General features: G+C 52.9%; 1 protein-coding gene across 2 annotated transcripts; it reads right to left on the bottom strand.

The window, feature by feature from the left end:
• Positions 1–1,147: 1,147 nt before the first annotated feature.
• Positions 1,148–21,699, bottom strand: IPO13 (importin 13). 2 transcript variants are annotated; one of them, XM_045799756.2, is made up of 20 exons: positions 20,822–21,698; positions 18,328–19,064; positions 12,639–12,779; positions 12,381–12,522; positions 12,106–12,272; positions 11,776–11,896; positions 11,542–11,689; positions 10,942–11,123; positions 10,835–10,861; positions 10,520–10,654; positions 10,170–10,313; positions 8,777–8,857; positions 7,826–7,963; positions 7,550–7,646; positions 4,550–4,602; positions 2,284–2,350; positions 2,130–2,188; positions 1,887–1,976; positions 1,412–1,593; positions 1,148–1,320 (listed from the first exon to the last, which is right to left on the bottom strand). In XM_045799756.2, the coding sequence occupies exons 1-20, from the start codon at positions 20,903–20,905 to the stop codon at positions 1,224–1,226; spliced, it is 2,892 nt and encodes a 963-aa protein (XP_045655712.1). In that variant the 5' UTR covers positions 20,906–21,698; the 3' UTR covers positions 1,148–1,223. The 2 variants fall into 2 exon arrangements, with proteins under 2 accessions (XP_045655712.1, XP_045655713.1); XM_045799757.2 differs by lacking the exon at positions 10,170–10,313 and having other exon boundaries at positions 20,822–21,699.
• Between the last annotated feature and the right edge of the window lie 44 nt (positions 21,700–21,743).

Raw genomic sequence — 21,743 nt, 5'->3', positions numbered from 1 at the left:
TCACCTCCAAGGAGACACAAGGTTCAGGAATGGAAATGGGGAGATCCGAGCCCTGCTCTTCAGATCTTACTGAGGAGAAGGCTGGGGTGTCTAAGAGGCAGCAGCGGTAGAGCTATGGCTGAGGAGACAGAAAGGGAGGGAACCCTGCTAAGAGAGGAAAGCAACAGCCATCCAGGAGCTGTCCCTGGTCCTGACTGGGCCTGACCATCAAGAGCTGGTCAGGTACCACAGAGGTAGGGAGCTCTGGGTATGAAGACGGCTCTAAGTCCTGCATTCCTCTTCCTCTGGGGGCTGCCACGCTTCCTCCCACACATGCTCAGCCCCACTTTCTATACCTTTCCTCAACCATGTGCAAGTTTGGCCTCCATAATCCCACAAAAGAAACCTATCCTGGCACTTTAAAACCATTTCTTCACTCCTAGCTGGACCCTGCCCCACCTCACTTCCAGCCAAAGGTCCCAAGTCTTCTACCTAGGAAACCTTCCATTTCCACCAGAAATGAGAGTTCTTGGACACCTGGGTGGCTCAATCACTTAAGAGTCTGCCTTTGGCTCAGGTCACGATTCCAGGGTCCTGGGATCGAGTCCTGTGTCAGGCTCTTTGCTCAGTGGGAGCCTGCCCCTCCCTCTGCCTGCCATTCCCCCGCTTGTGTGCGCACTCTCTCTCTCTCTCTCTCTCTGACAAATAAATAAAATTAAAAAAAAAAAAAAAGAAAGAAAGAAAGGAAAGTTCCTCCATGCAGCCTTCCCTCACTGGCCCCATTCTCCCAGCTTAACACAGTGGCTATGGACTAGATCAGCCTTTGTTCAGAGAGAACAAATCAAGGTAGAACTAGGGGGCTAGTACTCAGCATTGTCGATTTAATAAATGTATGCATGCATGAATGCCGGAACTAATTTAATGGGTGGCAGTGGTGGGGGGAGGTTGCTGATACGACTGCAGTCCCACTCCAACCCTAGGGCAATGGCAGTATTATGAACGGCTCCAGCCTAGGAGGCTTGGCTACAGTGAACCCCTTCCACTCTAGGAACTAGAAGTTGGCCCCACAACTCCCTACTGAGGCCTGGATCCAAACGTCCTCTCACCCTCCCCCAGGCCTTCGCCCAGTTCGGTGGTGGCGGCAGAGGAAAGGAAGCCGAGACAGCAGTGCAGTGAAGATCCAGGTTTACTCTTTGGGGGTAGGGGGGGGTGAGGAGGAGGTGTGGGTGGGACGGGGGTGCCCCTCAGTAGTCAGCTGTATAATCTGTGCCATGTAGCCCCCGGCACAGCAGTGTGAACTCCTTCACCATCTCCTTCACCCGCCTCTTGTTCACTCGCTCACTGAAGAAGGGAAGGGAGATCAGGTTAGTACCATCCACCGCCACCACCCCCTCCTCTGGACCCACGCCCAGGCTGCGCCAGCTCTGCTCACCGAAGGATCTGCTGGCTGAAGGTGTCCTTCTGTTCAGGGCTGAGGCGGGCAGAGGGAAAACCAGGCGGCTGCAGTGCCTCCTTGATCCACATGCTCAGGAGGCGGAAGCAGTGTTTGTTCAGAGCAAACAGGATGTCGGCAAAGCAGTCCATGAGGCTGCGGGAGGCCTGGCCCCCGATGGCCTGAGGGAGATGGGTTCTCAGCACACCAGGGCCTTGTCCCATTGGCAGCAAGGGTGCCTAGCCACACCCCACCCACTCCCGGACAGTTCCTCAGCCAAACCGCACATGGCAAGTGAGTGCTGCTTTCTGAGAGCCTGCTGATTCTCACAGCAGCCCTAACAACTGTCAGCCATTTAACTGATGAAGAAACAGAGTCAGAGAGTTTAGGGCACCAAAGGCTCAAGCTTCCCAGAAGGGCAGCTGCCTGGCAGTGAGGGCCACCCCACCGCCCTCAAACACTGGCTCCATCTCACCTCCAGCACTGCTACGAGCAGCATACGGCCATCCTCTTGAACCACTTTCCCCACAGGTTCTACTTCCCCACACCGAGGCAGCAGCTCTGTCTACAGAGGATGGAGAGGCCTGTCAGCCTCAGCTCTTTCCCCACTCTCTCTGGGGACAAGACTGGCACACCACACCCCTACCCTCTGGAGTCCTGAGCAGGGCAGGGCTGGATATAGGGGTGGTGGGGGGTCAGGACTCAGCACGGGACTCACAAAGAAGCCACAGGAGGCCTTGACAGTAGGTGCCTCGGGGAACTTGAGGGCCAGCACAGCTGTGGGAGAGGCAGAGGCAGAGGCAGATCAGATGGGGCCTAAGGATCCTCCCAAGGGGGCCCCCAGGCCCTCCTGTCCGCCTGGCCCCACTTACCACACTGGAACACAGCCTTGACATCCAATCGTTCACACAGGAACAAATCTGGCTTCCGCTTCAGAGCCTGCAGGAGGTGGAGCTGGTAAGCCCAGCCCCAACCAGCTCCAAGGACCAACCTCCCTAGCCCCCCACTCACCTGCCACCCCAGACCCCAACTTCACACACCAGAGGTTACAGGCTGCCAAAATCAGCCACCCAGCCATCTCTGGGGCACCCAAACCACCCCACAGTTCAGTCGGTCAGGAGGGGAGCAGCCAGGGGATGCTATGTACATGTATGTGTACATGAACGCACAGGTGTGTGAGAGGTTGGGGGGTGTCACAATCCAGAAAGCTTGGGTCCCAAGTCACTCCCTGAGCAAACACTTTTATTCTGCCCTCCATCAAGGCCAGATCTCCTGCAGGCTCCAGGTAGCCAGCAGTGACTGCTTTGATTCAGAGGCAGTCAAAGCCCCCTGGATTTGTTAACAGGACAGCAGGAAGAAGAGAGGGCAGCTGGATGTGGAGCTCAGTCCAAAAGCCCCCCCTCCCACATCCCACCTGCATTCCTCAGACACCCTCCAGCTTAGAAAGAGGAAAAGTAGGGTAGGAGCCTTGGAGCCATGGCCCCACCATTCAACCAGGATCCAAGCCCTTCTCAGCCACACCCAGCCCAGGAGTCAGTGCTGCCACGTGGGGGGAATGGAAAGAGTACAGGGGGCAGAGAGCCCACCCCAAGTGGTACCACGAAACGAATGGCACATCCTCAGGTCACAGGAGATGCTCTGCACAGCTCCAGCAGTCATCAAACACTGCTGCTCCCCAGCAGCCCCCCAATGCATACCATGTAGACCCCTAACCCCCCAGCCCCTCACATACCTTCCACGCTCCCAGGTTCACTCATGTGCAAACACCCCCACACGCACCCTCTGGGAACACCCTACTTACCCTCAAACACACCTCTACACATCCCTTATACATACTTTCCCACATTTGCAACACACCCTGCTACATATTCACATCCCCCAGCCATGTCCACATGCCGACACCTTCAAGCTACCCGTTCCTCTAGCACGTGTACTCTCCCGACACACCCATCCACAAACACACATGCAGTGCCCTCACCCCCAGAGATGCACCCTCACAGATACCCACACACATGTCCATTCAAGCCCAGAACACACTCCCTATTCCCCGCTCCTCCTGCACCCCACCCCTTCTACTAGGTTTAAGTTCTAGGAGAGGAAGAACTGTGCCTGCTTTTGCTTACCATTACACCCTCAGCATCTAGCAGAGTACCAAACGCGTATTATGCACTCAGTAAATATTTGTGGAATGATTAAGCAAAGAAACACATCAGTTACCCGAACCCACAGGATCCTCCCCATCGTCCCCACACTAACCCCATGTCCCCACAGCTCAACGCATGTATCTTCCACAACCTACATCCCTTAATACAGACATACTGACACCACGGTATATGCTCCTCCGTCAAAATACACACTCCAATAGCCCCCACGCACACCTCCAACACACATCACTGTCCGAAACCCATCAATGCCTAATGACATCAACATACAATCAGTGCACACGCCCACACTTCAACTTACACATTTATCCCAACACAACACACATACTACTTAGAACAGCTACAGGATTTCTGTTTCCAGACCAAACTAAACTCAAAACACACAAATAAGGTCAAACACACTTAAACACACACCAAACACAAACACATCCCAACGCAGTCTCACAATGGAGCCAGCACCCCGCCTCCCAGCAGCAGCAGCAAACCCATTGAGAGCCCAACTCAGGGCTCCACCCCAGCACATTCATCTTTAGCCCCTCCCTTCGCAGCTCCTCCCAGCCACCTCTCCAGAGCAGGCTGGGGGCACTGAGGCAGGCAGTTCCCGGCAGGAGCACGGGGACAATGAACCCCAGGCCCTTTAACTCCAATCTTACCCCTGAACTACTCGGGCACCCCAGCTGCATAGGAGCTGCTGGGCACAGTTACTCCCCCTCCTCCACCCAGGCCAGCCCAGCTCCTGCCCTTCAGGATCGCCTCTCCCTGGTCTTGGTGGAAGAATGAGCTAGTTGAGGCAAAGGGGCACTAAAGGAGGATGTTGGGTTGTCAACTTCCACGGAAACAGATGAAGAAACTCTATTCAACTGAACAGAAAAAAAATTTGTCAACAGAAAGCTAAAAATAGGCTTAAATTGAATTTCAACATAAGAGAAAGAGAAAGAGAGAGAACAGAACGTGAATGAATAAAACTAAAACACACCTGTGCCAGGAGTTGCATAAATGAATCAACAATATCAGGATGATCCCTGGGCCCTAAAATATAATAAAGATGGAACTTAAGAAAAAATTATACAAACAGCAACTCAACCTCATATAGTTATGTGGGACTGAGAGCCTGCAGGGAGACAGCGTGGGGGCACATGAGCAGCAGGAAGCAAGATAAAGAAACAAAACATACAAAAACCATGAACTGGGAGAAGCCCAACAGAAAGAGACGGCAAAGTGAAGGACGGGCCTGCCCCAGCTCCCTCCCAAGGGGCCTTCCACCTACTCCCCACTCCTCCTCAGGCCAGTCCCCCAAGTGATCCTTTGGTGCTGGAGCAATGTTGGACTCCACAGAGCTGAACAAACAACCCCCACACTCTTGCTGTAGCCTCTGGCTGGCTGGGGTGGCCCTACACTGCTTCCTACCACATACCTCCCCAACACTAGCCATCAAAGAGGAGGGCAGGGCTGGTGGGAGGTCAGTCCTTGGTAACTCCCACAGACACCTGGCCGAAGGCCCCAGAAACGTGAGGGCGTCAGGGCCTGAGCAGGTGCCCTCTCACTTCTGTGGCCTTAGGGCTCTGGTTCTGGCCAAGGAAAGGAATCTCTTGGGTCCACTTAAACCAGAGGACTCCTCCTTGACTAGGGCAGAGCCCAGTATGCTGTGGGGATGGCTGGGCAAGCCACCGGCAGGGTCTGGGGGATGAAACTGTATCATGAGGCCAAAAATGAGAGCCCCACCCAGCAAAGTCCCTCCACATGGACACCGACTCAGCAGAGAGCCAGGCTCAGGGCTGAAGACCAGCTCCCACTGTCTGGACACACAAAGAAAGAGGGAAACCAGTCAACATGTCACCCCATGGTACAGTGGGAGGGCAGAGGCTGAGAAAGGAATGGCAAGGCTGGGATAGCATAACAGGTAAGGCGGCCATCCTGTCTGCAAGACAACCGACAAGGCCCACAAATATGACTGCTGTTGGACGCTACCCTGCCTCAGTGCTGTTGACACCTGTGGCCAGCACAGGCGTGTGTCTGGAGCTCCTGCTTGGGCTGTTCCACTGTGGGGTGGAGGCGCTGCACAAACGTCTGCCTGACACACCACTAAGGAGCTGTGTGATCTTGTGCAAGCCACGAATGCCCAGTTTCCCCAACTGTAAAGTAGGTAGTGATCTCTTCCCTGCTTCCCCCTCCAGGCTATAAGGACCCACTGAGAAAGCCCATCTCCTTCACATCTGAAGCCCCAAGTTACTCAAGTCCTGGAAAGTGAGGCCCAATGTGCCCCATGCCTGGGTCCCCCTGCGGACAGCATGTTCCACATTCAGCAGCCACCCTGCTAGCGGTGGGCCCCAGACAGTGAGGAAGAAAGGTTCCGAGGGCCGGGAGACCCACCCTCCTCTCTTCAACAGAGTCTGATACCTGGCCTTGTTCTGGGCACTGAGGAGGCAGAGAGAAGAGACTCAACCCTGCCCTTGAGGGGCTTAGTCTAGGGAGAGAGACAAACACACAAAAGCTGATTACTGAGTAGGACTGGTGCTGTATCAGCAGGTGTGTTCATGATGCAGTTCCAGCACAAAGGCAGAAACACCCAGCTCTGCCCCAGAGAAGCTTCTGAGGACTGATGCACGGGTAAGGCATGGAGGAGTGAGAGCTCACCCAGTAAAGGGCACAGGGCATTCCAGTCAAAGGATCAGATGGGACACAGGAAGGGAGAAGTCAGTGTGGCTGCACTGCTGGTGTCTCGGGCCACTGGCACGAGCAGACCCTGAAGAGTACGCAGGAGCCGCATCGTGTGGGTGGGAGTGGGGTGAGAACCTGAGGCAATGGAGAACAACGAAAGGGTTTCCAGCCAGGGAGGGTAAATACTTAGATGTGTGTTTTCTAAAGAACATTACAACTGCAGGGTGCAGGAATGGCCTGGGGAAAAGGGCAGATGTCAGGGAAAGAAGTTAGAGGACTGCTGAGGGATCCGGACACCCTATACTGAGGTGTGGTCATGGAGCGAGGGGAGAGGTAAGCAAACTGCAGGATAATCAGGAGCCAGGACCACCCAGACTTGCCCACGGCTAGATATGAGGAGTGGGAGAGGTGGAGTTAAGGATGGCCACACCCGGTTTCTGGCTCAAGTTTCTGCCCACTCTGCACCTACCCATGGCCCACTGGAGCAGAAGCCAGCATCATGGGACCACACACTGAGGACATAAGCAGACAGCGCTCTGGCTCCAGCTGAAAACCCTGGTGAGCCCCAACCTGCGACCACAAATCCAGGCAAGACTCATGAGGCTGGCAGAACAGCACCGTTTCTTTTCCGAGTTAGAAGCCTGGGTTAGACAGTGGGGGAGGCCTGGAGCCCCCTGCTCCCAGCTCTCTCAGGCAGAGGGCCACAGAGAATAGAGTGCTGGAGCCACAGCCAAAGGGTTTCGGCCTAGAATGCAGGGAAAGGAACCAGCACTCCCTGAGTACTTGAAGTGCAAAAAACCCCAAGCCAGGGGACCAAAAGACACTACTTTCATATCTATAACAATCCAATCAAGTACATGAAATCTCCATTTCACAGACATGGAAACGAAGGCTCCACAAAGGTAAGTGACTTGCCCAAGGTCATACAACTAGTTGGTGGTGATGAGCTTAGAATCTAGGTCTATCTGACTCCAAAGCCCATGCTCCTTCCCCTTTTCATTATATCCCAAAGAAAAGGAGCCAGCCTAGTGCCCCAAGTCCCTCAGAGCTCCGGTCCCACCTTCCCCCACATCAAGACTGGCCCTGAGCCCAGCAGGCCAGTAGAAGACATCATTCACTCTCTTATCCACTTCAACCTAAAGTGTCAGCTATTTGTAGGGTGACAATTGTGCTGTGCTTGATCTCGCAAGTTTCCCATCAAGTCCCATGTGCAACTCAGGGGACAGAGGAGAACAGAGTGGGCAGCTTTGGCTCCCCAGTCGGGGAAGCAGAGGCAGTGGCAGTGGCGGCAGCAGCAGAGACCCTGGTCAGGACCTACCTTGCTGGAAGAGGGTGAGTGTAACGGAGGTGACGAGCAGGAAGAGGGCCTCAATTGGGGGAAAGTGGGCAGGTTCATGAGCAAAGATGTGGACCAGCTACAACAAAGCAGGGAATGCTGGTCAGCTGAGGCCCTATCTCACCAACAACTGGCCAGCATCCCTGGAATGCAGGTCAGGACCCCTGCCAGGGCAGCCATTCACCCCACTCTACCCACCCACTCCATCCCTGGGTCAGATGAAATCTAGAACACAACTGCCTCAATCAGAAGGCCCACCTGTCGCGTGAGGTCAAGAGCAGAAGCCTGGGGGATGGTGCTGTACATCCGACCCAGCATCTCACACAGCTGTGGCACCATGGGGGCAAAGTCATCCAGCAGGGTCTTAACGGACTTCTCAAAGATAGCGCACACCGCCTTGGGGAGGAAGCAAAGGGGCCCATGAAATAGACAATAGTATTATGATCATCAAACTTGCCAAGAGACTAGATCTTAATTACTCCAACCACTAAAAAGAAATTATAATTATGTGGTGTGATAGGGGTGCTAATTATCATACAATGGCAATCACATTATAATATAGAAATATATCAAATCCACATGCTGTATACCTTAAATTTATACAATGTTAAACATCAAATATATTTCAATTCTTAAAAAAAAAGAAAAAAAGAAGGAAAAAAGGCAGAAAGCAAAGAGGCCCTGGTTAGCAGGTCACAATCACCTGGAACAGAACTGAGGCCCTGCACAGAGGAGGCCTAAGAGGGGGACCCTTACCTATAAGCCTGGCCTGGCCCTGCAAGTCAAGGAAGGTAAACAAGTCTGACCCTCACCCCGAAAGGCAGGAGGCAAATAGGCCCTTCTCAGAGGGGCACAGGATGGAACTTTGCAACTCAAGTCTTGCTACTTACATCTCCACCATTTCCTCTCAGAGAGCAGCAATAGCAAGAACATCCTGAATTGAAAAGGGACCAAAGGCAGGTCTCTGATTACAAAGTGGACCCCTGACTGTCACTCAGCCCCAACATTATAGTTCTTTGCTCAACCACTTTTTGTGACATTGGGAAGTTCTGAACATCTCCCCAAAAGATTCCTTGTACCTGTGGGGCAAGATTCACCTCCTTTATTTCCTCCAGACTATTGCAAGCCAAGATGGGGCAGCAACACCTTCCTCTGGTCCATATCTAAGCAAAGTCACCATGGGGGCAGAGAGCAAGGACTGAGGCTCACCTCCACCACCTGGGCATCATTCAGCCATTTGCTCAGCACCTTCTGGATAAGCTGGAAGACCTGCTGCAACACCACAACCACCTGAAGACACAGGAAGAAGTGAGGTGCTCCCATCACCACTCTCACCCACCCAAGATGGACATGGTAATGCAAAGCAGGCCGGAAGCTCGATCCTATTATCCCAGACTAGACATTGAGGACTCAATGGATGGGACTCTCGGGGAAGGAGTGGTTTGCTGACTCCCCCATGAATGAAAGAGGATATCCTGAATTCTAAGGATCATTTTAGAGGAAGCCTCAAAGTGCAAAGCAGGGATATTATGAGGGCTTCAGAAAATTACCAAAACTTTGTAACCTTTAAAAAAAATCACTCCCTATCCATTTCTGCTCAGAAAAATCCTTTTAGTGCCAAAAGCCTATGGGTTAGCCCCTGAAGAAGTAGAGCTGCTCTGTCTCCCAAACTGGGCTCGGGTGGAGAGCCCCAAGGCATGCACATAGATGGCAGCTTATGGAGGAGCAGAGAGCAGACTGAGGTCCTGGGAGGTGAGGGAAGGCAAGACAATGACTACCATGGAAGGAAAAGGGGCTCTGTTGGAGGATGCTGGCCCAAGTTTGGTCTAGAGCCAAAAGGGCACCTGAAACTAAGGTGAGGAGTTGAGGACAGGAGCCAGGATACTGTGGCTTCCTTTTCTCCAGGAGAAACCCTGGAAACAATGGTCCAAGCAGTCTCTCACATTTATATAGAACTTTACAGTATGCAAAGTACATTCACCCAAGACCACATATGCTATCCAGCACAGTTCTATGTGATGAGCAAGTCAGATAGTCTGACATTCATAGTTTTGAATGGGAAGCTGAGGCCGGCCCCAGATCAAACAGCTTGTAAGTGGTCACCCAACCCCCCCGTGCCTGAGCTTACCATAGTACTTATCGCACTGCTTTGCAACAATCTGTTTACATGTATTTCCTCTAGACTGGGAGCAACTCAAAGGCAAGAACTATTACATGTAGGGCATGTAAGTATCCCCAGTGCCCACAGGGGACAGTGAATAGTGAAGTAGAAGTTGGGGGTTAAACAAGGGTCCATAATTACATCACTTAGGAGGTCGCAGGATAATACTAATGTCCCCCATGGGGTGAAGGAACCACAATGACATCACCCCGGTTGGGCTGGGGACAAAGACAACATCACCCACAGGGTTGGATGAGACAATGACATCACTCCCTGTAGAATGAAGGGCAATGATAAGGTCATTCACAGGGTCAGAGGACCAAATGCATCATGCCCCACGGGGCCAAGGGAACAATGACAATATTACCCATAAAGTTGGGGAGAAACAATGACATTCCCCCAGGGTGTGTGTGTGTGTGGGACAATGGCAACATCACCCACGGGGTTCGGTCCCTGCGGCACTGGCAGCTTCCGGAGCTCAGGGCCTTCATGATCATCCTCATGATGACTGACATCCAGCGTGGTGAAGAGGTTGGAGAGAAGCCCCAAGATGTGGACAATGGCCAGCTTGTTGGAAGGATTAGGCTATGGGAGAATCAAACCAAGCTCTGGAACTCCCAGCCCCAGCTTGGCCCCTGACTCCAGCCCTGACTGCCAACTCCAACCCCACCCCCCAGCAGCACAGCCCACACAAACGGAAGCTCACCCCTGCCCTCTAGCCACACACACAAACACATGCATGCGTGCGCGCGCACACACACACACACACGCACGCACACCAGCTCACTCACTATCTCCTCTGCCAGCTTCTCCAGCTGCTGGATATAGGGCGAGATAAGTGAGTGTAGGTTCTTAAGGATCTCCTCCACCTGCAGGGCTGACAGCAGGAAGCCCAGCGCCTGCATCAGCCACATGCACTGGCTCGTCTGTGGGGCAGAACACGGAGAGTCAATCCTGGACACATTTGGTCATGGGTAGAAAGAATGAACCGCTTGGGGAAGGTTCCAAGAACAGAGAATAAAAGACAAGGGGTAGGAAAAGGCAGAAGAGGATTTCTGCAGATTTCTACAATACCCCCGAGGACCCCTAGAAACTTCTGGGCTCACCTTGTGGATCTGTTTCATCAACACATCCTGGAGATAAACAGAAGGAATATGGTATCAGTGGAGTGCAATGTGCCCTGAGACACAGCCCCACCCAGGCCCCCGCATACCTGGGAGACAGCCACGATGTTAGCAGCATAAGGTGGCAGGTCATACTTGCATTCTCGGCAGATCTTCTTGAGGGTGGACACAGAAGAGACAGAGAGCTCAGGATTGCCTAGGGCATGCAGTACGAGGGGTAGAACACTGTTGATCATGACAGGGTGGTCAGCCAGCCATTCAGACAGAGCTCCTGGGGGAAGAAGAAAGAGGGGAGGGTATTTGAGGAAGGTCAGGCTAGCTTTGTACCATGTCCCTGTGAGGTAGGCAGAGCTTCTGACAGGATCAAGTTACAGCCCTAGTACTGAATAGGGAAATATGCGTGCACATGCTCAAACAGGAGCCTTATAGCTGAGAAGCAGGAAGGAGTTACTCAGAAGAGGCTTAGCACTGCTCTTTCATTGACAGCAAACTAGCCTCACTGAATTGCAGCTCAGAACACTGTAGGAAGGACCCCTAGATGTGCCAGGACAGTCAGTTGGCTGCAATGCTGATTGTGTGTGTGGGCATGTGTCTCTCCCATTTTGGACAGGAACCAGCAGGCTGACTGTGGCTGGGGATGGGTGCCTGTGGCTCTGGAAATGTGCTCATGGGTGTGTGCCAGATCTCACCAATGGTGAACATGACAGTATCCGCCAGCTGCACGTTGCTGATGCTGATCCGTGGGATGAGGCCAATGAGCCCAGGCACCACATCAGAGTAATTGACGTCGATGGTCTCTGCGATGGATTGGAAGCCATAGAGCAGGGCCTCTGTGTGCTGAGGAAAGAGGGTGCCACTGGCTTGGCTGAGGAGGAGGGTATGACAGTTCTGGGAGGGCTGAGGAAATCAGGCTTGGGAGGTACCTGCCAGGAGTAGGGCTCCTCTGAGCTGGTGAGCAAACGGCCCAGCTTGTCATAGAGGTTGCTGAGCAGCTCGGCCCCCAGCATCTCATACACATACATGAGCGTATCTGAGATGTCCACCCTAAGAAGCAGATGAAGACCTTATACACTGCCCAGATCCTGCCCCCAAGCCCAGGAGCCCACCCCAGCTCCTTTACAACCCTGCAAAAGTGCCTAGAGAATAGAGAAAGGAGCCCCAGGATTTAGGAAGCCTGGCCTTGGGCTCCTCCCCTTATTGCCTTCATTAGTTCAGGACTCTATTTAGAGGTAGGACTGGCCTGCTACCATCACCTGTAAATCCGGAACTGCTCCTTCTCATCTGAGGACCAGAACCCGTATTCCTCGTCAGAAGGGAACTGGGCCTTGTGCAGAAGCACATCCACCAGCTGGAAGTAGACTGGCCGGTACACCTGCTGGTACACAGCCTGCTTCTCTGCCTCGAAGGACAGAATGTCATCCTGAGAGAGCCAGGGAAGGAAATCAGCTACCTAGGCTCTAGGCCCAGAAGCCCATAGTCTACCTTCTATCATTACAGCTCAATCCTGCTAGAGGTCACATAGACACACCTGCAGCGTGTACCAGAAGGTGAGGGTCAGGGAACTGGTGGTCTCGTTGACAGGGTAGTGGCCAGGGATGCCAGTACAGAACATAATCATGTTGACAAGGGCCAGGAAACTCTGCCAGTGCTCCACTTGGTCCAGCAAGGCCCTTAGAAGGAGGACGTATAGTAAGGTCATTCCACCTCCCCCAACAGGGCTTCAGAACTCCACCTCTTAGAGGGCCTTGTTATCCTCCCCCACACCACCAGTTGCCCAACTCCTCACCGGGAGTGGTTCTCGCCCAGGGCCACAGCAATGCGACAGATGCCATGGGAGGTCTCCATGTCCCCATTCTGCACTGCCTGTCGCAGTTGATCTTGCAGTCCCAGCACCAGCGGGATGAGTTTCAGGAGTGTGTTCACATACCTGGAGGCATGAGGTTAAGGAAACCCATCAGAGCGTCTGCCCATCCCCCACCAGCTTTGAGAGAAAGACATATTCTCTGTCTTCCAGCAAAGCCCCCTCCCCACATTAAACCCAAAGGAAAAAAGAGGTCAGGGCCTACATGGTACCTTTGATGCTGCCCATGTTGAGAAAAAACTTAGGTCAGGGACCTACCTCCAGGAGAACTCTGGGAAGAAGTATGAGAAGGTCAGTTTTGAATGAGTTGAATTACATCCTCTAATTAGACTTACAGTTGATGCTGCCATGGGTTAAGACTTCTGGGGAAGTTGAAATGAGATGCATGTATTTTGCATGTGGGAAGGACATAATTTTGGGGGGATAGAGGGCAGATTGTTATGGGCTGAATTGTATCCCTCCAAAAATATATGCTGAAGTCTTGACCTCTAATACCTCAGAATGTAATCTTATTTGGAAACAGGGCCATTGCAGATGAGGTCATAGAGTAGGAGGGGAACTCTAATACAATACAACAGGTATCCTTACAAGAAGACAACCAACCACACGAAGACAGACTTACAGGGAGAATGACATGTGATGACAAAGGCAAAAATTGGGGTCATGCAACCGCAAGCCAAGGAAAAAGACTGCCAGCAAACTACCAGGAGCTAGGAGGACGTGAGGAAGGATTCTCCTGCAGGTTTTTAGAGGAAGCCAACACCCTGACTTTGGACTTCTAGCCTCCACAACTGTGAGACAATAAATTTCTGTGTTTACAACTACCCAGTGTGTGGTACTTTATTATGGCCCTTCCAGGAAACTACTATAGACAGTGTTAAGGGAGGAGAGGAGTTAATACAGGCCCAGGTGCCCTGATAAAGACTTCAGGAGGCACCGACAGCATCAATCACCACTGTCCACTCCACTCCCTACCACCAAATCCAAGCTCCTATGTATTCTGGTGGCAGTATGAATGGACAGCAGTAGATGATGAACCCAGAGACAGCTAAGAGGCAAAATGGTCAGGACTTGATGACTGACTGGATAAAACAATGGGGAAGAGTTAAGGACAACTCTCAGGTTACTGGCTGAACAACTAAGTAGATGGTGGAGCTATTTACTGAGGTCAGGAGGAGTGGGTGGAGGGGGATAGTAATAAATTTAATGGGAGGCCAGAAGGTGGTAAGTTCAGCGTTAGGCATGTTGAATCGGAGGTGACTGGTGAGATCTGCAAACAGAAGTGTCCAGAGAGTTGGATATGAAAACCTGAAGCCCAAGGGAGAAGTTAGAGCAAGAGACAGTCATGGGCAAACAACTGATAATCGAAGCTATGGGAGTAGATGAGCATTGCCCAGGAAGAAAGCACTGAATGAGAGAAAAGGGTCCAAGTCAGAGTCCTGGAGCACAATGATCCTTAAGGGGGAGCAGGGGAAGCACAGTATACAAAGGAGACAGAGAACACTAGCTCCACTCACTGGACCCCTCCCCAGCAGCCTGCTCTGTGGAGAGCAGACTAATCAGAGGAAGTGATACTCTCAGCAGGGGTGGGGGGATCAGATGCTTGAGACCCCTCTGCTGCCAATCATGGTGTCAGCAGAGCAATCTATGGAGAGGCAGGGGGACTGATAGGACAGAAGAGCTCTATCTGCATTTGCCCTAAGCAGGCTGCTAGGCAGGCAGGTAGTCTTATAACCTCAGGGGTAGGATGAAAATAACAAGAGGCAACCAGCTCAGGATGTTGACTTTCTCCAAATCCCCATTCTGGTGGGGCAAGGTGTCCACGCCAGGATACCCCCAACCCAGAGAGAGCCGTAGAGGGTGCTGCCTGGAGACAGCTGGGATAGCTTCAGTCTCATGACCCTGACACAGGCTGCACCACCAGACAATGGGCACCTTCAGACCAGACTCTGGCACAAAGAGCAGGGGCAAGGCCAAAGCCCTGCCTGCAAGATCCCCAGCAGCTGAGATGGGGGCAGGAGGTAGTGCTCTATCCCCAAAGCATCCCTACCAAGGCTCTCACACACCTGCCAAAGTTCATATACACAGCAGGTACTCAATCTTCACTGAGTTCTTGATTTGTCATATTTGAGTTGCATAATAGGCTCAATCACGGACAATATGGTCTACAAGGGCTCAGAGTATTACTCAAGGTCATATAGCAACTTAGAGACAAATGCCAGGCTGGGGCAGCCGCCTCTACTGCTGTAGGACTACTCTTTCAGGGCCCAACCTGAATTTCTCCAAAGGATCTATGCAAATCTTGGTCTGTATCTCAAATTCTAACTGATGGGAGCCCCCAAGAGCCTGTCTAATTCACCTTCTCTCTTCCCCAGCCCCCAATGGAAAGCTTTTCTAGGATTAAAAACATATTTCAGGAAAAAGAAAATAAAGGGAGAGAGAGCCAAGCAAGCAGTAGCAGCTTCTGGAAGAGTGGGAAAGAGGGGACTTAAGCACAAGCTCAGCCAAGGGGAGAGCCAATGTTAGGACACCTGGGGAAGACAGTGGCTGACCCAAGAGTCAAAACTACAGGTGACTCTCTCAAGCCAAAGTCTAGGAAACTAGACTAAACAGAGCAAGGTCCAAACTTTGACACCAGGCTGGGTGCAGCCCACCAAGAGGGGAAACCCTTGTTCAGATTTCCTATCACCTGGGCACTTATTCCTGAGAACTGTGAGTAGACAGAAGAGCAGGTCTGAGGCTTCCAGAGGTTTCTAGGTTTGGAGAAGGGAGATAGAGAGGATATCTTTAAGGCCATGGCTGAGACTGGGTTCGTGAGGCCTAGTTCCATTGGCCAGCTCAAGCTGCTGGGGCAGGGCTGCTGGGACTTGCTGGCTGCCACTCACACTGAGCTCAGCCCAGACCTGCAATTAGAGCTCCGGGAGGAGAGCTGAGAAAATGGGGAGAGTTGCTAAGCAACCATGGGGGCTGCAGCCAATGGGCGCTCAGGAGGCTGTGGGTTCCCTCACTGGCTCCTTGTTCGCTCATTCGTTCAGAGGAGAAGAGGCATCAATTACCTGCCAAAGCCCTCGAGACTGGCTGGGCGAGTAAACCTGGGTGTATTCAAGGACACCCCACATCACCCATGCAGTGGCCCCAGGCAATTCTCCTTAGCCACCAACTATCCAAACCCAGCTGGCACTTGAGCTTCAGGCTGCTGAGGAAGGCTAGACCTGGGACTTGGTACCCACCTTGAGTTGGAAAACCTGGGAAACCACGGGAAAGACAGACTAACTGCCAATCCAGTAACAATACCAAATACTAGCAAGTACCGTTTGTGGGGTGTACAGGAACCACGCGAAACCTTTCATAGACCTTCTCTTCTTTGATCCTCATACCAAAATATTCTTTATAGAGTACCAGGAGCCCTGTGCACATTATCCTATTTAAGCCTTTACAACTCTGTGAGGTTGATATGATCACACCCATTTTACGGATGAGGAAACTGAGGCTTAAAAATGACTTACCCAAGGGCTCAGATCTAGTGAGCTGACCATATGGGATTCAAACTCAGACATGACTAACGCCAAGGCTGGAACCATTAACCACTCTCTGATGCTATCTCTTTCAGTGTTTTTCCCTCCAACTCTGCTAAGGGTTTCAAAAGCCCCATCTCTCGTTCTTTTTTCTTTTTTTTTAAGTAGACTCCATGCCCAGTGTGGAGCCCAGCTCAGGCCTTGAACTCACAACCCTGAGATCAACACCTGAGCTGAGATCAAGAGTCAGATACTTAACCGACTGAGACACTCAGGTGCCCTAAAAGCCCTATCTCCGAGGTGTTAGTGTCTCCAGACTTGCCCTGTCCAATCCAACTTATACTAAAAATCTCATTATGCCATTTTCTCTGCTTGAAATCCTTTAATATCTTTACATCCTCCTCAGGATGAAGACCAAAATCTTAAGTTTGGCTGATAAGGTCTTGCATGATCTGGGCCCAGACCTCCCACAACTGGCCCTTAAACCCTGTTTTTTTTTTTTTTTTTTTAAGATTTTATTTATTTATTTATTTGACAGAGATAGAGACAGCCAGCGAGAGAGGGAACACAAGCAGGGGGAGTGGGAGAGGAAGAAGCAGGCTCATAGCGGAGGAGCCTGATGTGGGGCTCGATCCCATAACGCCGGGATCACGCCCTGAGCCGAAGGCAGACACTTAACCGCTGTGCCACCCAGGCGCCCTAAACCCTGCTGTTTTAATCACCACCACTCACCAAACTCTCTCAACACCTTTTCCTTGCTCAGGCTCTTTAAATCACACCTCCTCTAGGAAGTCTTTCACAACCCTAGGATGGGGTTAAATGCCTCTTCCGGGCTCTCAGCCCCCCCCCCCCCCCGCTTTCTCCATTGTAGCATTCATCTCATTGATCATACTTGCCCTTTCATGTATCTACGAGACTGTGAGCTCCTGGCTTGCTGAAGTCAACCCATTCATCTTTGTGCACCTGGTGCTCAGCACAGGGCCCAAGACACAAACAGGTGCTCAAGAAACATCTGCTGCACAAACAGCTCACTACACTCACCTTCTTTCCGGTCCTTGTAGGTACTATGGTGCTGCCCACCACAGGCCTTTGCCCCTGCTTTAGCTCCTGAAGCCTGGAACACTCACTCCTCCCCTGACCTCCCCCACCCCACTCCCACCTCTCACCGCTCAGGCAACTCCTACTTTTCATCTGTTCAAAAAATACTGAATGCTACCAAATGCTGCCAGACACAGTGTGACAAAATAAAACGACAAAGTGCCTGTCCTCACAGAGCTGAGAGACCAATGGGGAGACATACGTTAATTTACAATGAAACTGTGTTGCAGGCTAAGAAGGAAAAACACAAGGAGCTCTGAGATAAAATAATTGAGAAGACCAAACTTAGTCTTAAAAATCATTGACGGCTTTCCTAAGAAAATGAAGTTTCAGCTGAGGTAGAGATGATGTGCCAAGTACATTTGGTGGTTCAGAGGCTAGAAGGAGCATGGGACAGTCAAGGAACTGAGAAGACTGTGTGAGAATGAAGAAAGAAGCACGGCAAGAGAAGAGGCTGCAGAGAGCCGTACTGTGCAGCACCTCTGTGAATCACATTAAGGATTCTGAACTTCATCCTAAGAACTCTGAAAAGCCACTGAAGGGTTCCAAGCAGAAAGGACAAACTGGATCCTCATTTTCAAAATATCACTCTGGCTGCTGGGTGTGCAATAAAAGGTACAAGAGTGAAAACCAGGGGATTAGTGAAAAAGGCTCTGCAGTAATTTGGGGAGAGAGATGATGACAGCTTGGACTAGGGTGGTGGCAGTGGAGATGGAAAAAATAGATTTGCAATATGGTCAAGAGCAGAACAGCCAGGACTTGGCGACTGATTGGAGAGAAAGAGAAGAAAGAGTCAAATATTGTAATGAATAATTCGTTGGATGGTTAGTTGTCTGTCTCCCTCTCTGAACCATAAGGACCATGTCTTGTTTGCTTCCTGTGTATCTCCAGCATAGGACCACGTATGCAGTAGGCACTCAAATAGTGTTTATTGGATGGATGGATGGATGGATGGATGGCCAAGCAAGCTGTCCCTCTCTGGGAAATGGGGATCAGCTCACCTCTGGGCATCAGGCTGCGAAATGGCATTGACGATGGCCTCCACACTGCTGTCGAAGAGCTCCGAGTCCTGCAGAGCAGCAAAGGCAGCCTGAATGAGCGCCTCGCAGTCCTGCAATGGCACCTCCAGCTGCACCCAGCTGGAAAAGCACTTGAGCACCTTCTGACGCACACAGCTGGGTGAGCTGGGCTGCTGCAGCAGCTGCTCTAGCAACGGGAAGACAGCCCCGCACTCCACTGCCAGGCTGGCCCGCACCAGGCCTTTGCGATACTGAGGCAGACGGCTTGTCTGGAACTCCTCTGGCAGCACTGTCAGCAGCTCGAGTAGGGCCAGGCAGCGGCCCTGACCATCCACCGGTGAGTCCTCAGCCTGGAAGAGTCGTACCATATCTGCCACAGCACACGGCCAAGCGTCAGGCATCATGCTGAGAGCCAGGGAGGCCAGTGCCACACACAGCCGAGTCAGCACAATCTTGGAGCCACTAGCAAAGTGGGTGATCTGGGTGAAGAGCTGTGCCTTTAGACTTTCATACTGGTCAGTGGGTATGTCACTCCAGTAGCGAGAGATCTTGATGTGCAGGGCACTGGCCCCAAAGTACTGGATCTCAGGCACCTTGTCGGGCTGCAGTAGCTGCCAGCTGAAGTGCCAGGCCTGTGGGGAGACCTGGGCCTGCATCAGCCACTTCTGAGCCAGGTTCTTGTTCTCAATGTTGGGATCGTAGTAGAGCTGGTGCAGCGCCTGCAGGACAGCACAGGACTGAGCAGGTGCTGAGCACTCTGGATCCTGCCAGAGCCCAGAACAGAGGGCATGACTTGGTCCTGCAAGTCTGCTCTCTCTGAGGGGCTGAGCAGGAAGAGCCCAGGGCTCTATAGTGTTTCTTGGGCCCTGGGTCCTACTGATATCTTGAGAGCCTGAACTGTGCCCATGCTCTCCCATATTCTCTTCTCCTTATAGCAAAACATTATGGGTTCAGAGAGTGAAACTTCACAAGAAAGCAGAGAAAGAGGAGGCTGAGCTCCCCAAAAGGGAGGCACTTGAGGTAAAGGACAAGGCCCAGGTTGAAGGAATGGCTCCACAGGGATGAAGCTAAGCCTGAGAAGAGCATGGAACAGCCTGAGGGGCCTTGACCCTCCCAGGCACAGCTGCTCCCATCAACTCCAAGAGTTCTATTTGGCTCCCCCAGGATCATCCCTAGGTCACCCCAGATGCTGGCACCAAAGCCAGAGTGAAATCTGAACAGGACTAAGACTTTGCCAGGCAGCCGTAGGCCAGACACATACTGGAGGGGAGGGTGAGAACACCCCTCAGACAGCACACGTGAGGGTCCAAAAATCTGGTCAAGAAGTCTTGGCCGGCAGCCCTGGCAAATGCCTCGTCTGGAGCTCTCAACTAGCCAAACCTCCAGGGTCCCAATTCCATAGGGACTTCACACAGTAAGAAAACAGTGGTTTGTCTCCCTGGCAGCACATGGAAGAGTGCGCCACCATGCCAACACTGCCCAGCCCCAGGGGGTGGAACAGTCAGGTCAGGACTCTGATCCCCTAAGCAGGCTCCATCCGTGTAGGCTTAGCCCAATCTGTACTTCCGACAGCAAGTTATAGCTACTGTCCCTTGTTTGGCCCCTCAAGGATGCTGAGGCAGGCAAAGAAAAGAAGCAGAAGGGTTGCATTCTTAGCATTTGGTATGGCAAAAAGGGCTCAAGAGTAACAAATGAATATCTGTAACCATTCCTTGCATTCCAGCAAGGTAGCCCTATCTTCCCATTCATTCCAGTGGGGAGGTATTTCTGCAACCTAGGCCTCTGGGGCAGAACACAGAAAAGAACTAGAGAAGCAATTCTAAAAGGATGGCCTGGGCAGTGGGAGAGCCTGGGAAGGCCATGGCAGGAAGCTGTGTGGGCAGGAGAGCAGGGAAAGGACCCTGAGGCTGCCAGCAGGGCTGAAGCCCTTGAACCCAGCACAAAACAAGGGGGCCAGGCCTTCCTGCCTGCCCAGGACTGGTCTGGCCTCCATCCAATATAAGAAGGACCCTTCTCCAAGAAAGAGTGACAAAACCCCAGACTGTTTTAGTTTCAGGTTATTTTCTGAGCCCCTGGGTCACCAAACAGGTCCAGGATGGCTCAGCATCTGTACAGGTTCTGGGGACTGAGCTGTAGGTCTCCTGGGTTCCAGGTTTCTTACTGCACTGCTCATGCAGTTCCCATGGAGCTGGAGAATAGCCAGTCTGGCTGTAGGTCTAGGCCATCAGCACCCTGGAGGGACCATCCCAAGACCCTAGAGTATCCACAGAGAACCCATGTCTAAGGAAAGCCAAAAATAGCCCATTAGGACACCACTACACTGCTGTCCACGCCTGCCCAGAGAGACAGCAAATGCCAGGTGCTCTGGGGGCACCATCCCAGCGGGCACCCTGCCCAAAGCCTGGGCTCTGGCATTAGTGTCAGTCCCCAGAACTTGTGCTCTGTCACCGGACTGCCCACCCCAGGGCCCTCGTACCTTCTCCACGTTCTCCACAGTGAAGTCCAAGGCTGGTGCTGCTCCAGCCCCTGCAGCCCCCGGCTGCTCCTCCCGCCGCTCCATCTTTGCTCCCTCCCCAGCAGGGAGGTGGACTCTGACCTGTCTCCTGCCCCAGCCCCTTGGCTGCTGGCCCCCTGCTAGACCCCGGCTTGGGTGCCCAGGAAGCGGTGGGGTGACAAGGGGCCCAGGGCGGGCATGGCTGCCGAGGCCTCCCCACCTCGGTCGGGGATGTGGGGCTTGCCAGAGGCCAAAAGGGGTGCTCTTAGGAGGAGACCAACTGAGGGGGACTCCGAGGAGGGAGCCGTCAGTGAAGAGTTCGCAGGTGGGGGTCCCGGTGGTAGGTTACGGCTCTATCCCCAGAATCTATGAGGAAGGAGTCATAGGGAAGGCAGGCCTGTGGGGGAAACCGAGCCCCTGGCCCGTGAGAGGTCACAGGGTCGATGGCCTGTACCCACAACACCCTCGTCTGAGTGAGCTCTCGGGTCCTACGAGGAGGTCACGGGGTGGGGGGTGACGAGGGAGAGAGCCCTTCGCGGGTTACGGAGGCGTCCGACGAGGCGCAGGGGTGCAGCTTCGCGAGTCTGGGGCGAAGAGTCCGTAGAGTTGAGGGGCTGTGGTAGGTCCCCTCCGCTCGGCCTGACCCGCGCTCTTCTCACCGCCCGGCTCCGGCCCCGCTACCGTCGCTGCCGCCGCCCCAGTGACTGACAGGCGAGCCGGCCCGGCCGGGACGGGGCGGGGACCTCAGCGAGGCGCGGGCTGCCCCCAGCGCCTGTTCCCGGCACCGCCGACTCAGGCGCCTCCCTCCCCCCGCGCCTGCCCTGGCCCGGCCGGGCCCGGCACAGACCGGCACGGCCCAGCGGAACTGCGCGGAAACTCATTCCGGGTCCCTGGTCCTGTCCTC

Source organism: Ursus americanus, chromosome 12 (assembly GCF_024610735.1).
Source record: "Ursus americanus isolate L20-20 chromosome 12, mUrsAme1.1.p, whole genome shotgun sequence".
Classification (NCBI taxonomy): Eukaryota; Metazoa; Chordata; class Mammalia; order Carnivora; family Ursidae; genus Ursus; species Ursus americanus.
The sequence above is the reverse complement of the archived record's forward strand: the minus strand, read 5'-3'. Positions and strand labels throughout refer to the sequence as shown.

Coding starts and splice junctions, on each gene's coding strand:
- IPO13 (XM_045799756.2), bottom strand. CDS start 20,905: ATGGAGCGGCGGGAGGAGCAGCCGGGGGCTGCAGGGGCTGGAGCAGCA. Junction 19,065..20,821: donor CTGTGGAGAACGTGGAGAAG/GTACGAGGGCCC, acceptor GCTGTCCTGCAG/GCGCTGCACCAGCTCTACTA. Junction 7,647..7,825: donor CTCTTGACCTCACGCGACAG/GTGGGCCTTCTG, acceptor GCTTTGTTGTAG/CTGGTCCACATCTTTGCTCA.